Below are 18602 nucleotides of genomic sequence, written 5' to 3' on the forward strand. Positions count from 1 at the left end.
TTTGTATTTTTTAGTAGAGACGGGGTTTCACCGTATTAGCCAGGATGGTCTCGATCTCCTGACCTCGTGATCCGCCCGTCTCGGCCTCCCAAAGTGCTGGGATTACAGGCTTGAGCCACCGCGCCCGGCAGTTTTTTGTTCTTAAGATAAAAGGACAGTCATAATACCAAGTTTTAAACCCACTTGAAAAAATGTCCAGCTGGACACAGTGTTGTGCACCTGTAATCTCAGCTACTTGGGAGGTGAGAGGCTGAGATGGGAGGATCACTTGAACCCAGGAGTTCGGCTCCAAGCAGAACAACCCTAACTCCTGGGCTCAATGATCCTCCTGCCTCAGCCTCCCAAAGGTTGAGGAAACTAGGACTATAAGCACATGCCACTGTATCCCCATTTCCCTATTATTAACACCCCATATTCATAAAATACATTGGTACAATAAACCAATATTGATACATATTGTTAACTAAAGTTTATACTTTATCCAGATTTCCTTAGTTTTTACCTGATGTCTTTATCTTAAAAATATGTATTAAATATATTTATATGAATATATATTTACATAAGTATTTATATGTAATATGTATAATTTATATGCAATATGCCTTACATAATATAAAACATTGTATATAATTTATATTATATACTGTATATTTATATGCTACTCCCTTTTTAAAATAAAAGGCACAACTTTTTCTTTGTTTTTGAGACAGGGTCTCACTCTGTTGCCCAGGTTGGAGTGCAGTGGCACCATCTTGGCTCACTGCAGCCTCACACTCCAGGGCTCAAGTGATTCCCCCCCACATCAGCCTCTTGAATAGTTGGGACTACAGGCATGCACCACCACACTTGGCTAATTTTTGTATTTTAGTAGAGACAGACTTTCACCATGTTGCCCATGATGGTCTTGAACTCCTGACCTCAAGTGATCCACCCGCTTCAGCCTCCCAAAGTACTGGGATTATAGGTTTGAGCCATTACATGAGTGAGTGAGAGAGAGAGAATATATTTACTTACACTTTTAAAACCGGAAGGCTAGGCGCGGTGGCTCATGCCTATAATCTCAGTACTTTGGGAGGCAAAGGTGGGTGGACCACCTGAGGTCAGGAGTTCAAGACCAGCCTGGCCAACGTGGTGAAACCTCGTCTCTACTAAAAACACAAAAATTAGCCAGGCGTGGTGGTGCACACCTGTAATCTCATCTACTCTGGGAGGCTGAGGCAGGAGAATCACTTAAACCTGGGAAGCGGAGACTGTAGTAAGCCAAGATCACCCCACTGCACTCCAGCCTGGGCAACAGAAAGAGACTCCATCTCGAAATAAATAAATAAATAAAATTTAAAAACCATGGAAGGGTAAACTAAAAACAATTAAAAAGGTTTCTAATCAGGGAAGGAGAAAAGAGCGTGGAGAGGACATGAACAGAAGATGTTTCTCTAATTGTACCTTTTTCCATAGCTTTGACTGTGGAACCATGTTATACTTTATAAATGTATGAAACAAATTAAATCAAAATTTAAAAACCAGTATCTAAAAACAGATAACATAATGAAACAAGTTAATTTGCCTACGTTGAGTTAAACTGTCCAGTGACTTTTTTTTTTTTTTGGTGGGTGGGGTATAGAGGACGTCTTGCTATGTTACCCAGGATGGAGGCAAGTGGCATGATCATAGCTCACTACAGCCCTGAACCCCTGGGCTCAAGCAATCCTCCTGCCTCAACTTCCTGAGGAGCTGAGACTATAGGCACGGGTCACTGCACCTGGCTGAACATTTTTTTGAGTGGGTTAAAAATCTCAAATTTTACTGTCCTTTTATCTTAAGAACAAAAAAACTGCAAGTAAATCATAAACTGTTTTTTAAATAAATTATATCCTTGGTAATAAAACTGGTATTTTGAAACAGGTAGATTTTTAAAATTTGAAATTTTTAATCAAAAATCAATAAAAACAAGACCAGGCACGGTGGCTCATGCCTGTAATCCCAGCACTTTGGGAGATGGAGATGGGTGGATCACCTGAAGTCAGAAGTTCGAGATCAGCCTGGCCAATATGGTGAAACCCAGTCTCTACTAAAAATACAAAAAAGTAGCTGGGCATGGTGGCACGCACCTGTAGTGCCAGCTACTTGAGATACTGAGGTGGGAGAATCGTTTGAACCCAGGAGGTGGAGGTTGCAGTGAGCCGAGATTGCACCACTGCACTCCAGCCTGGGTGACACAGCGAGACTGTCTCAAAAAATAAACAAATAAAAATAAATAAAAACAAAAACATAATATTTTTAAAAATATAACTTGTGAGACCAGGGAATTTCTAGTAGAATGTTTAGAGAAAGAAAAGATACAGCAGGTGTTATAAGTGTCTCCAATCTAGTACAAGTATTTTCACTAAGTCCCTCTGTTCACATACACTCACACACGTACACAGAAGCAGAGTTTTGTCTAATTATACATAATCTGGAATGATGGGAGATGCAGAACAGCCAAGGGTAACAGAAAGCAGAAGTGAAGCTAAGCATCCAGCACCAGCCTTCACTTTCTTTCATTTTAATGGAAGAATGCAAAGATCTCCCTAACCATGGCTGGGCATGGTGGCTCATGCCTGTAATCCCAGCACTTTGGGAGGCTGAGGCTGGTGGATCACAAGGTAAAGAGATGGAGACCATCCCGGCCAACATGGTGAAACCCTGTCTCTACTAAAAATGCAAAAATTATTCTGGCGTGGTGGCATGCACCTGTAGTCCCAGCTACTCGGGAGGCTGAGGCAGGAGAATCGCTTGAACCCGGGAGGTGGAGGTTGCAGTGAGCCGAGATCACGCCACTGCACTCCAGCCTGGGCGACAAAGCAAGAATCTGTCTAAAAAAACAAAAACAAAAACAAAACAAAACAAAACAAAAAACCTCGCTAGCCACATAGGCCACAGGGCCACCAAAGGACTCTTCCTCATCTCTAAGGTGATTTATCCTCCAGTGTTCCCCAGGACAGTATGGGGTCAGCAAGAGATGGTATGGGGTCCTGTTGTGATTTCTGTATCACTTACAGTGAAGGTTTCTTGGGGCAGCTATTCTAAAAATTGTTCAGTTTGCAGAATAACCTCTTTGCAGAAAGCTATAATCATTTTGTAAAAACATGAATAATGATATATGTAAGTTCCCTTCATAAACTATTTTTCTTACAGAAAATGATTCCTATACGTATGCAATATATGAAGTTATGATGTGTGTCCACAGAAACACAAACCATTAAACTAAGCATGATTGACTATTTCTGGGCTATTTTCAGCAATACTCATTTATAATTTGATTCATTTGTTTTACAGTCCCCTTCAGTTTCCCGGGAATCCAGTAGTAGTAGGTGCCAAAAGTCCTACATAAATCTATGGGAGGAAATGAAAATAATCAGCTACTTTCATTTTTTTTTAGACTAAATCACAAGGAAAAAAGCTACTCCCAGGAGTTTGAGACCAGCCTGGCCAACATGGTGAAACCCCGTCTCTACTAAAAACACAAAAAATTAGCCAGGCATGGTAGTGGGCGTCTGTAGTCCCAGCTACTTGGGAGAATGAGATAGGAGAATTGCTTTAACCCAGGAGGCACAGGTTGCAACGAGCTGAGATTGTGCCACTGTACTTCAGCCTGGGCAACAAGAGCAAAATTCTGTCTCAGAAAAAAAAAAAAAAAAAAAAAAGTTACTTCCTTCTACCTTCAAAAATATCACCATTATAAAGTTTTAGCTGTAGACCAACTCAGTCTGGTTCTTGGAAGTTGAGTTTTATCCAAGAGCACAGCCTGAAAACCCATCCTGATCTGTGAGGCTGAGATACGTTGCATAGGAGCAGTGGCAATGGGAAGATGAAGGAAAGAGAGAACCAGGGCTGAGAATGAGAGTCTAGACTCTAATGATAATATTAATATGTAATAACATATAACTGGCACGAACAGAACTGGCCACAGAACTGCATGCACATTTTATCATTCCAGAATTTTTCAAGTAGTTTCGCTTAACACAGTGTACAGATGAGCAACTGGGTTTAGAAAGCATCATAACTAGCTCAAATTCGACACAACTACTAGACGGAGCCTCAGGATTCAGAACCAGGGCAGTCTGACTCCAAGGCCAATACTGCTTTTCTTTACTGAAAAAATAAAAATAAAAAAAGATAAAATTCAAATATGGATTGCTAGACATTTTAAAGCTGAGTATTTGATATTAATACTACAACTATGCCCTTTTCAATTCTGTCTGTCACCAGACTCCCATCTTACAACCTGTTTCGCCTGATGGCTCTTGAAATGACAGCAGCATCGGGTGGCTGTTGATCTGCTGCCTGAACATATAACATTAATAACTCTTTTACGTCTTTAAGTTAACTTTAATATTTAAAATACCTTGGAAACCGTTTCCTTCCTTTGCATGCTTGGGTACAAGGTAAAACGGCTTTAGTCTTAGTTGCTGCCTAACTTTTGCTGAAAGCCAGTTTTTAATGGCCAGGCCTTCTTGGGTGCTAGCAGGCCAGCTACTTTTTGATTCCAAAGCCAGGGTGATATCCACAGATATTTCTTTATTAATAAGAAGTGTTACAGCAGGGCTCCCTCGTCTTTTCCTCTTCATGATGACATCTGTATCTGGTTGAACATATAAAAGAAAAGAAAGTATTAATCCAATTTTCTCTGGAAATACAGGGGAAATAATATAACTATAATTGAAGATCTCTGGTGTGCTAAGTATAAGGTAAACATTGGTGGTAAAACAGAAACTGGTTCTAAAAGGCAAAATGCTTTACTAAACCAATATTGGCCGGGTGTGATGGCTCACGCCTGTAATCACAGCACTTTAGGAGGCCAAGATAGGAGGATCACTTGAGGTCAGGAGTTTGAGACCAGCCTAACCAACATGGAGAAACCTTATCTCTACTAAAAATACAAAAATTAGCCGGGTGTGGTGGCGAATGCCTGTAATCCCAGCTACTCAGGAGGTTGAGGCATGAGAATCGCTTGAACCCAGGAGGCGGAGGTTGCAGTTAGCCGAGATCACACCACTGCACTCCAGCCTGGGCGACAGATTAAGATTATGTCTCAAAAAAGAAAAACAAAAAAACAAAAAAAACCACACAATAATTACTGATCTCTCCCATTGGGAGGCATTGTCAAGATGGTGTGGGGCATCTGTGATGAGGGGGTCTCTGTAGACTTTGAGGTTTAAGAGTGCTATGATTAAATTTTCTTTTCTTTTTTTTTTTTTTGAGACAGAGTTTCGCTCTTGTTGTCTGTTGCCCAGGCTGGAGCGCAATGGCACGATCTTGGCTCACCGCAACTTCTGCCTCCCGGGTTCAAGCGATCCTCCTGCCTCAGCCTCCTGAGTAGCTGGGATTACAGGCATGTGCCAAAGCACCTCATTAAATTTTCATTACAAATTATAGATTGCAGAATGGAGGGAAGCCTAGAGAAGAGGCCAGATGGGCAAGAGGGAAGAGACAGGCAGCAAAAAGACCACAGCAACAGCCCGGCACAGAGGCTGGGTGCCATGGCAGCACAGAGGCAGTGAGCATCAAGACACGGGGGAAGAAATGAGAGCAACTAAAGAAGTTCAAATCAACATAACTGGTCATGAGTTGAGTATGATGTGAGGAGAAAAGTAGGAGCCTTGGGATGCCATCCCAGGATCTTGGCCTAGGAAGTGACTGATGTTGGTTCCATTCCCCAAAATAGAATAAGCAGGAAGAAAAAAGATTGGGCCAAGCTGAACTTCATGAGACACAATGAGCTCTAGATACCTATGGGACACTCAAGTGGAGATGGTTGCTAGGTTTGTGGCTATGGTCAGAAATGTAGATGGCTTTGGGAGTTGGGGGTATATAAGCAGTAAAGACTACTACTCTCAGATAAGACTTCCACAGTGAGGAAGTAGAACACAAAGGAGAAAATACTAGAAAAATCTGTAAACCTGGCCACCTGTTACCCAAACCTGGCCACCTCTCCTGTTACCACTGAGGAAGTAAGTGTCCATCTACCTTACTTTTTTTGAGACAAAGTCTCGCTCTGTAGCCCAGGCTGGATGGAGTACAGTGGTGTGATCTCAGCTCACTGCAACCTCCACCTCCCAGGTTCAAGCGATTCTCCTGCCTCAGCCTCCTGAGTAGCTGGGATTACAGGCATGCACCATCACACCTGGCTAATTTTTGTATTTTTAGTAGAGATGGGGTTTCACCATGTTGGCCAGGCTGGTCTTGAACTCTTGAGCTCAAATGATCTGCCTGCCTTGGCTTCCCAAAGTGCTGGGATTACAGGTGTGAGCCACTGTACCTGGCCCTCCATCTACCTTTCAAAGGCCACCTCTGCACATGGTCTCTGGATCCCTTCCTTCTCAGCTTCTCAAGTATCATGCTCTTCAACTATTCCCTCTCCTACATCAGCAATCTCTCCCTCCCTGCTAGATTATTCTGAAATTCATACTGAGGGTTACAGGGTATACCTCTCCTTTCACCCTACATCTTCCTCCTCTCCATACTCACCCATCTTTCTGCTTCCTTCCAGCCCATACTTTTTTTTTTTTTTTTTGAGACAGGGTCCCATTCTGTCACCCAGGCTGGCGTGCAATAGCATGAACATGGCTCACTACAGCCTCAACCTCCTAGGCTCAAGCAATCCTCTTGCCTCAGCATTGTATGTAGCTGGGACCACAGGCACATGCCACCACCCCTGGCTAATTAAAAAACATTGTTTTTCTTTCTTTTTTTTTTTCTGAGACAGAGTCTCGCTCTGTCGCCCAGACTGGAGTGCAGTGGTGCAATCTCAGCTCACTGCAACCTCCGCCTCCTGGGCTCAAGCAATTCTCTTGCCTCAACTTCCTGAGTAGCTAGGATTACAGGTGTGTGCCAACATGCCTGGCTAATTTTTGTAGTTTTAGTAGAGACAGGGTTTCATCATCTTAGCCAGGCTGGTCTCGAACTCCTTATCTTGTGATCCACCCACCTCGGCCTCACAGAGTGTTGGGATTACAGGCATAAGCCACCACGGCTGGCCTAAAATTTTTTTTTGTAGAGATGGACTCTCACTTTGTTGCCCAGGCTGGTCTTTAACTCCTGGGCTCAAGCGATCCTTCTGCCTTGGCCACCCAAAGTGCTGAGACACCAAACTCAGCCCAGTCAGAACTTTCTAGAGTGGCCTACACATGTTATCTCCACTGCAACCCTGCCTTTCACTCCGTATCCATCACCCCACTGACATTTCTCTTGTCAACCCCAGAAGACCAAAGAACCCCACAAGACCAAAGACCAAATCCAATGGATTTCTGGATGTCAGTAGCATTCCAAACACTGACTGCTCCTTCTATAAAACACTCATATTCTTCTTTTGCTCATTCTCTTCTTCCCAAACTCTAATGGAATTCTCTTCTTACCACTCTACTTAACATTGCAACTTCCCCCCGACCTCCATCTCCCACATTCCTGATCCCTCTCACTTTGCTATACTTCTTCACAATAGCACTTACTACTTTCTAGTATACAAGATAATCATTTTTTCCATTTGTTATTAATTGTATGCCTGTGCTTGCAAGATTATAAAGTACAGAAGGGTAGAGATCTTCATCTAATTGTTCACTAATGAATCCTAAATAACTAGAACACCTACACGTTAGATAATCAATGAATATTGATTAAATTAATGGATGTATGAATTTACACTTTCTGCCTAGGTATTTCATCCATTCCCAAAGCCACCTATATGATGATGACTCCCAAATGTTTACTTGCAGCCCAAAGGTATCCTTTGCACTCCAAACCTATATCCAGCTACAAACTTAACACATCCACTTTGATGTTGATGTACCACAGGAATCTACAACCAAATACATCCAAAGCCAATAAACATAACTTAATTCATATACCAAACTATGTTTTGCCTCAGTCCTTCCCATCTCAGAAAATGGCACACAATCAATCCACCCAGATGCACCATCCAGAAACCTGGGAACCATCTTAATTTAATCCTCTCTCTTACCCCCTATGCTTAATCCAGATGCAAGTGCTGCTACAGCTTCGACCTGTCTGTTGCTCCAATCCCAGCACCCTACTCCCACCCCATCTGAGCTGCCACCATCTTTTACCTGAACTATTACATCATTTTCCTTTCTAATCTTCCTATTTGCCTTCTTATAAAATCTGTCCTCAGAAGCCAGAGTAAATGTTTAAAAATACAAAGCCAGTCATTACTCTCTGATGAAAACCTGGCTTCTCAATGATCAGATAATAAAACCTGGTGCCGGGCGCGGTGGCTCACACCTGTAATCCCAGAACTTTGGGAGGCTGACGTGGGTGGCTCACCCAAGGTCGGGAGTCTGAGACCAGCCTGGCCAACATGGAGAAATCCCATCTCTACTAAAAACACAAAAATTAGCCTGGCGTGGTGCACACGCCTGTAATCCCAGCTACTCGGGAGGCTGAGGCAGGAGAATTGCTTAAACCTGGGAGGTGGAGGTTGAGTTAAGCTGAGATCAGGGCCATTGCACTCCAGCCTGAGTGACAAGAGTGAAACTCCATCTCAAAATAAAATAAAATAAAAATAAATAAAATAAAATAAAATCTGGCCAGGCATAGTGGCTCACACCTGTAATCCCAGCACTTTGGGAAGCTGAGGCGGGTGTATCATGAGGTTAGGAGTTCAAGACCAGCCTGGCTAAGATGGTAAAACCCCATCTATACTAAAAATACAAAAATTAGCCAGGCATGGTGGTGGGTGCCTGCAATCCCCTCTACTTGGGAGGCTGAGGCAGGAGAATCGCTTGAACCCGGGAGGCAGAGGTTGCAGTGAGCCGAGATCATGCCACTGCACTCCAGCCTGGGCGACAGAGCAAGACTCCGTCTCAAAAATAAAATAAAACAAAATCTAAACTCCTTTTCAGGGTCTACAAGTCAGTAGAGAATCTGGTCCCTGGCCGCCTCTTTAGCTTCATTTCATGTCACTTCATCTTTTCCGCAAGAGCCTCTTTTTGTTCCTAGATCTTGCCAAGCTCTTTTTTCTGCCTCAGGGCTTGGCTCTACCACCCCATTCCACCCTAATTGCTATCACTTTTCCCAGTTTATTCCCTTCAGAGCACTCGCTGCAATTTGTGTTGTATGTTTTTACAATTAGATTATGAGCTTTAAAGAGGTCCCATCAATTTTATGCAGGCACATATACCCAGTGGCACAAGCAGCAGACTAAATGAAAAGCAGAGTGTTGTTTCTAGAAGGAGAGAACAGTCATACCTAGTAATTGCCAATGTACACTCCTCTACTGATGTTTCTTGACCTCACTACTGCCCTTTTTCTTACTGCAGAGAGGTCAAGAAACATGAGGAGGTGAGTGCACATTGGCAATTACTAGGTATAATTAAACCTTTAAGAATCAAAAGGCAAAAATCTTACCTTTAATGTTGTTAATTTCTTCCTTAATGATTTTCCTAAACTTTGATAGCATCTTAGAAGCTGATAATATTTCATCTTCTAAAAACTGGCTCAGAGGATTTTCTTTTGGATTTCTTTTAAATTTCACAAAGTAATATGCACCAGTGTCAGAATATTCTTCTAGTTGAATTCTGGGGACTTCCAGTTTAAACATGACATCGAATTCATTAGGTGCAGAAATCTAAGAAATAGAAAAATAGCACTGAAATATCTGCTTATGAATGTTTTCCAAGTGACTGGAAGTTTTAAGTTCCACTTAAAACTTTACTTTAAAAAGCAAGATTCATAATGTCTATATATTCCCTCTGGGAGTGCGACTACTGGAGCTGGCAGGAGATGGAAGAGTATTACCTGTTTCATTTTGTAGGATCCACACTCATTTTTTTACCATGACCTAGCATTATTTTTACAACTAAAAATGATTTTAGGCCAGGTGCAGTGGCTCACACCTATAATTAAATTTCATGTATGATATGTGGCAGGGAATCAAGGTTCATGTTTTTCCTATACAGATACCCAATTGACCCAGCATTATTCATTGAAAAAAAAAAATCATCCTTTGGGCCAGGCACGGTGGCTCACACTTGTAATCCCAGCACTTTGTGAGGCTGAGGCAGGCGAATCACAAGGTCAAGTGATCGAGACCATCCTGGCCAACATGGTGAAACCTCGTCTCTATTGAAAATATGAAAATTAGCTGGATGTGGTGGTGTGTGCCTATAGTTCCAGCTACTCAGAAGGCTGAGGCAGGAGAATTGCTTGAACCCGGGAGGCAGAGGTTGCAGTGAGCCGAGATCGTGCGACTGTACTCCAGTCTGGGTGACAGAACAAGACTCCATCTCAAAAAAAAAAAAAAAAAACCTTTCCCTACTGAATTACATTGCTGCATATTTTGTGTACTACATTGAATTATATGTGCAGGATTCTTTCTGAACGTTCTATTCAATTGGCCTATTTTTCTATCACTGCATCAATAACACCTGCTTAATTAGGCTGCTTTATGGTAAGTCTTGCTCTTTGGTATAGTAAATCTTCCAACATTTTTTCCCGTACAATTTCCTAAACTATTCTAGGTCCATTGCACTTCCATATAAATCTTTTAATCAGGCTGGGCACGGTGGCTCACACCTGTAATCCCAGCACTTTAGGAGGCTGAGGCGGGCAGATTACCTGAGGTTAGGAGTTCGAGACTAGCCTAGCCAAAGTGGTGAAACCCCATCTCGACTAAAAATACAAACATTAACTGGGTGTGGTGGCAGGCGCATATAATCCCAGCTACTCGGGAGGCTGAGGCAAGAGAATTGCTTGAACCCGGGAGACGGAGGTTGCAGTGAGCTGAGATCGAGCCACTTCACTCCAGCCTGGGCAAAAGAGTGAAACTCTGTCTCAAAATAAAAATAAAAACAAAAATAAATAAATAAATAAATCTGAAACCCCATCTCTACTAAAAATACAAAAAATTAGCCAGGAGTGGTGGCGGGCGCCTGTAGTCCCAGCTACTTGGGAGGCTGAGGCAGGAGAATGGCGTGAACCCAGCAGGCGGAGCTTACAGTGAGCCGAGATCGTGCCACTGCACTCTAGCCTGGGTGACAGTGCGAGACTCTGTCTCAATAAATAAATAAATAAATAAATAAATAAATATTTAAATCAGTTTGTCAATTTAATTAAAAAACTGATGAGATTTCGACTGAGATTGCATTAAATCCAGATCAATTTGAGGAAAAATGAACACGACATAGTTGTCAATTACTTCCTCTTCAAATTTACCCAGTTATGTTTTTAAGTTTTGAATATCTTTAGTGAGATTTATTCCTAAATATTTGATTTTTAAATTGTTTTTCAGGTTTTCAATTTTTGTTTGTTTGTTTTTGAGACAGAGTTTCACTCTTGTCACAGAGGCTGAAGTGCAATGGAGCAATCTTGGCTCACTGCAACCTCTGCTTCCTGGGCTCAAGCAATTCTCCTGCATCAGCCTCCCCAGTAGCTGGGAATACAGGCGTATGCCACCACGCCCAGCTAATTTTTGTATTTTTAGTAGAGACAGGGTTTTGCCATGTTGACCAGGCTGGTCTCAAACTCCTGACCTCAAGTGATCTGCCTGCCTCTACCTCCCAAAGTGCTGGGATTACAGGCGTGAGCCACCATGCCTGGCCAAAGTTTTCAATTTTTATTTGTTAGAGATGGGGTCTCTAGGCTGGAGTACAGTGGCTACTCACAGACAGATCACAGTGCACTGCAGCCTCAAACTCCTGGCCTGATGATTCTCCCACCTCAGCCTCCCAAATAGCTGGGACTATCAGAATGCACCAATGGACCTAGCTTTGATATTTTTGATGATATTCTAAATGGTATTTTCATTTTGTTTTTAACCTTGTTAGTATATTGAAATATTTTTATTTTTGTTTATTGACTTTGCAACCAGCAATTTTGCTAATTTACTAATTATTTCCAACAGTTTATAAATGAAGCCAATCAAGTCATCTACACATAACGATTTCATCACTCCTTTTCCAAACTTATGCCTTTATTTTCCTTGTCTTGCTGCATCAGCTGTATGTATTCCTTCACGTTCTTTTTGTTGTTGTTGTTCAACATTATTTACGTAATTCATTTTCACTGTTCATGTTACTGTAGTTTGTTCCTATTCTTTACCAGTTAATATACCATTACTTAAAACCACTGGCCGGGCATGATGGCTCACGCCTGTAATCCCAGTACTTTGTGAGGCCGAGGCGGGTGGATCACCTGAGATCGAGTTTGAGACCAGCCTTACTAACATGGAGCAACCTCATCTCTATTAAAAATACAAAAAGTTAGCCAGGCATGGTGGTGCATGCCTGTAATCCCAGCTACTCAGGAGGCTAAGGCAGGAGGATTGCCTGAACCTGGGAGGTAGAGGTTGCAGTGAGCTAAGGCCACCCACGCCATTGCACTCCAGCCCAGGTGACAAGAATGAAACTCTGTCTCCAAACAAAACAAAACAAAAACAAACAAACACTAAAATTAATTGATTTCTATGTAACCTTTTCACCCAGTCCAAACTATATAAATAGTAAAGTACATTAACACTTAGAACAAAAAGAACATATGGACTGACAATTCTTTTTTTTTTTGAGACGGAGTCTCGCTCTGTCGCCCAGGCTGGAGTGCAGTGGCCGGATCTCAGCTCACTGCAAGCTCCGCCTCCCGGGTTTACGCCATTCTCTCGCCTCAGCCTCCCCAGTAGCTGGGACTACAGGTGCCCGCCATCTCGCCCGGCTAATTTTTTGTATTTTTTTAGTAGAGACGGGGTTTCATCGTGTTAGCCAGGATGGTCTCGATCTCCTGACCTCGTGATCCGCCTGTCTCGGCCTCCCAAAGTGCTGGGATTACAGGCTTGAGCCACTGCACCCGGCCATGGACTGACAATTCTACAGGGAATTTCTACAAGAAACTTCCCACATATTTTCAAGATTTTTTTTAACCTAGAATTTGATAAACTACAATAAAATATATGAATGAGATATGTGTCAACATGGAACCATGTAAATAAATTACTGAGAAGTATATTTTGTCTATCCTTTGACTCATAAAAAAGAACTTGGAATCCAATTTTGAAATGCAAATGTAAGTATAACAGATCAAAGTGTGTGTGTAAAAGAAGAAAATACATCAAAATGATAACAGCAAATAAAATAGGAGCAATATTTTCTTCTATAGGCTTTTCTGACTTTCCTAGAGCATCAATATGGAACAAGAGGCAGGGCACCGTGGCTCATGCCTGTAATCCCAGCACTTTGGGAGGCCGAGGCAAGCGGATCACATGAGGTCAGGAGTTCGAGACCAGCCTGGCCAACATAGTGAAACCCCGTCTCTACTAAAAACACAAAAATTAACTGGGCATGGTTAATCAAGCTTGTAATCCCAGCTACTTGGGAGGTTGAGGAAGGAGAATTGCTTAAACTCAGGAGGCAGAGGTTGCAGTCAGCCAAGATCATGCCACTGCACTCCAGCCTGGGTGACAGAGGAAGATGCCATCTCACAGTAAAATTAAATTAAATTAAAATAAAATATGGGACAAATGAGAATATGGGAGAGGCTGAGGAGAGGGGTAAGGAGGAGGGGAGCTAATGAGCTGTACAAGCCTGCTGGTGGATGAGCAGTGGGTCAGCTCTACAACAAACACATATATCTCATTCATTCATTCACTCAGACAGCATCTTGCTGTTGCCCAGGCTGGAGCGCAGTGATGTGAGCAGGCCTCGCTGCAGCCTTGACCTCCTGAGATCAAATGACCCTTCCATTTCAGTCTCCCAGGTAGCTGGGACTGCAGATGTGTGCCACCACATCCAGCTAATTTTTAACTTATTTTTGGTAGAGCTGGGGTCTCACTATGTTGCCCAGGCTGGACTCAAACTCCTGGCCTCAAGTTCCTCCCGCCTCAGCCTCCCATTGTGCTAGGATCACAGACATGAGCCCACGGTACCTGGCCCACATATATCTCATAATCAGTAATAGAAAAAGTTTTAGGCCGGGTGCGGTGGCTCACGCCTGTAATCCCAGCACTTTGAAAGGCTGATGCAGGTGGATCGAGGTCAGGAGTTTGAGCCCGGCCAACATGCTGAAATCTTGTCTCTACTAAAAATACAAAATTAGCCAGGTGAGGTGACACCTGACTATAATCCGAGTTACTCAGGAGGCTGAGGCATGAGACTCACTTGAACCCAGGAGGCAGAGGTTACAGTGAGCCAACATCACATTACTGCACTCCACCCTGGGTGACAGAAAGACTCCATCTCAAAAAAAAAAGAAAAAGAAAAACAGAAAGAAAAAGAAAAAGAAAAAGTTTTGGATTAAACAAATTTCACCGGATTTCTTTTCATTGGCATAATTTTTAAAAACAAAGTGGTTCTGGGCCGGACACGGTGGCTCAGGCCTGTAATCCCAGCACTTTGGGAGACCAAGGCGGGCGCATCACGAGGTCAGGAGATAGAGACCAGCTTGGCTGTGAAACTCCGTCTCTACTAAAAATACAAAAATTAGCCGGGCATAGTGGCGGGCGCCTGTAGTCCCAGCTACTCAGGAGGCTGAGGCAGGAGAATGGCGTGACTCCAGTAGGCAGAGCTTGCAGTGAGCCCAGATGGCACCACTGCACTCCAGCCTGGGTGACAGAGCGAGACTCCGTCTCAAAAAAAAAAAAAAACCAAAACAAAACAAACAAACAAACGAAAAAAACCACACACATACAAAGTGGTTCTGAATGGAGACTGTCTTCTGAATGTCTACCTGGTAATTTTCTTTTTCCTTTGGACCCGCCATATACAGTAATTGAACTGAATTGATACGTACGTAATAAGAATCATGCTCAATCAGAGACATCTGATGCTGAAAAGTAACATAGTTAATTGAAAAGTATCATGCTCAAGACATAGTCTGGGCCGGGCGTGGTGGCTCAAGCCTGTAATCCCAGCACTTGGGGAGGCCGAGGCGGGTGGATCATCTGAGGTCAGAGTTCGAGACCAGCCTGGCTAACACGGTGAAACCCCGTCTCTACTAAAAATACAAAAATTATCCAGAAATGGTGGCAGGCGCCTATAATCCCTGCTAGTTGGGAGGCTGAAGCAGGATAATTGCTTGAACCCGGGAGCCAGAGGTGGCAGTGAAACCTAGATGGCACCACTGCACTACAGACTGGGCAACAAGAGTGAAACTCTGTCAAAAAAAGAAAAAGAAGAAAGAAAAGAACGAAAGAGAGAGAAAGGATGGAAGGGAGGGAGGGAGGGAAAGAGAAGAAAAAAGAAAAGAAGAGAAAAGAAAATAATAGAAAAGAAGCCGGGCACTGTGGCTCACACGTGTACTCCCAGCACTTTGGGAGGCTAAGACTGGCGGATCACTTGAGGTCGGGAGTTCGAGGCCAGCCTGACCAACATGGAGAAAGCCTGTCTCTACTAAAAATACAAAATTAGCCAGGCGTGGAGGCTCATGCCTGTAATCCCAGCTACTCAGGAGGCTGAGGCAAGAGAATCGCTTGAACCTGGGAGGCGGAGGTTGCAGTGAGCCGCGATCACGCCATTGCACTCCAGCCTGGATAACAAGAGCGAAACTCCGTCTCAAAAAAAGAAAGAAAAAGAAAGAAATCTGTTGCTGGGCAGGAAACACGCTCCAGTCAGGAACTTGCTTCTAAACTTTCGATTTACACAGAAACGATTAATGACTCAATCACCCACAAACAAATGGAGCTGTGTAATACACACGTCTAAGCAATTATACGGAATGTGCATCTAGAAAGCATGCTTTTTAGTATCTGTAGGGAATATTCTTATTTGTTTAACATTACACTGTGAGCTTCCCAAGATTTCTGTATAAGAAATTGGGGATAGACAGGATAGCAGGAGAGGGCAGGGAGGAAGAGGGGGAAAGAAATTGAAGGTATTTTTTTCTATGGAGTAAGAGGTCTTCCTCAAACGAAAAAGTCTACGTGGAATTTTTAACAGACCACTTCAAATTATCCAAGTCAATATCTGACTTGGGACCTCAGGTCCACACCATCAAACACCGCCCTGTTACAGAAACTCGATACATGTCGGCTTGCATGAATGAACCCATACATTTGAATTACCCCGGGAACAGTGTCTTGAAATTAGGCAGCAATCAGTACCGGTTGGCTGTCTGATCGTTGGATGTGTAGATGAGTAAACGAACGGTTTGTCGTTTTATTTAGAACAGGCTACCGAAAAACATGCAAGAATCTAAGTTACTTCCGAAGGGAAGTGAGGGGCGCGACCCGGGGGAGGTAAGGATTGCGAACTGCGGATTGCGGAAGGCTGAGCAGCGGGGCCCCGCGGGCGGGCGCCAAGCAGCTCACCTTCACGTGCTCATAGTAGCTCCCGGTGTGCAGCCTCTCGAGGCCTCCGAACCCGGACTCGCACTTCAATCTGTGCAGCAGGTGGCCCACAACCCCATTCACCACCTTCGGCACGCTGGAGAGATCCAGGCGGCTGAGCCTCAACTTCTCCAAAACCGCCCGCAGCTTCCGGGCCCCAGGCGCCGCATCGTAGGGAGGTACGAGAATGGGGGCCGAGACCGGCTGGCCGGGGCTGGGCCCGTCCCAGGGCCCGGGCGGGGGTCTTGGCTTCGGAGAGCAGCGCGCGCCCCTCTGGCGGCAAGAACCAGCCCTGGAAACAGCGGGTTCTCGAGCCGCAGGAGGCTCCAGCCCCTCGGCCCCAGCGGCGCTGGTGGCGTCAGAGGGCCGCGCGTCCTGGGCGCACTGAGGGACCTTTTTGGCGCGGGCCCCAGTTGCGCGGACGGGCGACCTCTCCTGGGTGTCCGGGGGGCTCTTCTTCTGCCGGGATCCCGACTTCCTGGCGGGGCCGAACTTTCCCGCCTCGGGCAGGGCGGCTTCGGGGGCAGCCGGAGACTCGTTGGGGTCCGTTCGGGCGCCCCTGGCACTCCGCGCGGAAGCCTCGGGGACAGTGGCTCCGGCCTCGGAAGCTCTCCGCGTGGCCTTTCCGTGCCGAGGCTGCATGGCTGGCGCTTTCTATTCCCCGAAAGAAGAATCCGTTTCAGGAAAAGGCCGCAAGAGGAAGAGCCAGCAGTAGCAGTTGGAAACCTACCACTACTGGCGGGCACACAGTGTGTGTGAGCCGAAGCGGAACCCCAGGCTGGGAAGTCGCTGCGAGCCACGCCCATGCCGCGAAGAGGCTGGCCGCGGCGTTTACTGATGCTACAAACGTCTCGAAGTTTCTAACCCTCCAGGGCAATCCGTGACCCTGTCTTAAGAAGATGAGGTAGGGCCGGGCGCAGTGGCTCACGCCTATAACCTCAGCATCCGAGAGGCCGAGGCGGGCAGGTCGCTTGAGCTCAGGAGTTTGAGACCAGCATTGGCAACCCAGCAATATATATAAATTATATATATATACACACACACACACACAGCACACATATATATGTGTGTGTGTTGGTTGGGCACAGTGACTCACACCTGTAATCCCAGTAATCTGGGAGGCCGAGGTGGGCGGATCACCTGAGGTCAGGAGTTTAAGACCAGCCTGGCCAACAAGGCGAAACCCCGTCTCTACTAAAAAATACAAAGATTAGCTGGGCGTGGTGGCCGGCACCTGTAATCCCAGCTACTGGGGAGGCTGAGGCTGGAGAATCACTTGAACTCGGGAGGCGGAGGTTGCAGTGAGCCGAGACGTGCCACTTCATTCCAGCCTGTACTACAGAGCGAGACTCTGTCTCAAAAAAGAAAAAGAGGCCGGGCGCGGTGGCGCACGTCTATAATCCCAGCACTTTGGACGGCCGAGGCGGGCGGATCACGAGGTCAAGAGATCGAGACCTTCCTGGCCAACATGGTGAAACCTCGTCTCTACTAAAAATACAAAAATTAGCCGGACGTGGTGGCGTGTGCCTGTAGTCCCAGCTACTCGGGAAGCCGAGACAGAACTGCTTGAACCTGGGAGGAAGAGGTTGCAGTGAGCCGAGATTGCGCCACTGCACTCCAGCCTGGGCAACAGAACAAGACTCCATCACAAGACAAAAAAAAGAAAAAAAAGCAAAAAAAAAAAAAAATTGACAGGGAAACTTTTCTCTTTCAATTAAACTTTTTTTTTTTTTTTTTTTTTGAGACAGAGTCTCGCTCTGTCGCCCAGGCTGGAGTGCAGTGCCCCATCTCAGCTCACTGCAAGCTCCGCCTCCCGGATTTACGCCATTCTCCTGCCTCAGCCTCCCGAGTAGCTGGGACTACAGGCGCCCACCACCTCGCCCGGCTAGTTTTTTGTATTTTTTAGTAGAGACAGGGTTTCACCGTGTTAGCCAGGATGGTCTCGATCTCCTGACCTCGTGATCCGCCCGTTTCGGCCTCCCAAAGTGCTGGGATTACAGGCTTGAGCCACCGCGCCTGGCCTAAATGTTTTTTTAATTTAATTTTGTTTTGAGTCAGGGAGGCGTGATCTCGGCTCACTGCAACCTCTGCCACCAGGGCTCAAGCGATCCTCCCACGTCAGCATCCTGAGTAGCTGTTACTACAGGTGCGGACACCATCCAGCTTTTTCTTTTCTTTTTTCTTTTTTTAAATTTTTTTGTATACATGGGGAGGTCTATACTATGTTGCCCAGGCTGGTCTCAAACTCCTAGACTCAAGTGATTCTCCCTCCTCAGCCTCCCAAAGTGTTGGGATTGTA

General features: G+C 44.9%; 1 protein-coding gene across 3 annotated transcripts in view; it reads right to left on the minus strand.

The window, feature by feature from the left end:
* The window catches only part of CGAS (cyclic GMP-AMP synthase), a 31498-nt gene extending 14406 nt beyond the window's left edge, over positions 1 to 17092 (minus strand). The window contains exons 1-3 of one of the 3 annotated variants that reach the window (XM_033217670.1): positions 16286 to 17089; positions 9403 to 9622; positions 4385 to 4621 (exon numbers count right to left, since the gene is read on the minus strand). In XM_033217670.1, coding sequence (XP_033073561.1) covers positions 4385 to 4621; positions 9403 to 9622; positions 16286 to 16945 — 1117 coding nt within the window. In that variant the 5' untranslated portion in view covers positions 16946 to 17089. Of the gene's footprint in view, positions 1 to 4384; positions 4622 to 9402; positions 9623 to 16285 lie in introns of all 3 variants that reach the window. The other 2 variants (XM_033217671.1, XM_033217672.1) reach the window with 2 other exon arrangements.
* Positions 17093 to 18602: the final 1510 nt, after the last annotated feature.

This window comes from Trachypithecus francoisi, unplaced genomic scaffold, assembly GCF_009764315.1.
Source record: "Trachypithecus francoisi isolate TF-2019V2 unplaced genomic scaffold, Tfra_2.0 Lachesis_group10, whole genome shotgun sequence".
NCBI lineage: Eukaryota > Metazoa > Chordata > Mammalia > Primates > Cercopithecidae > Trachypithecus > Trachypithecus francoisi.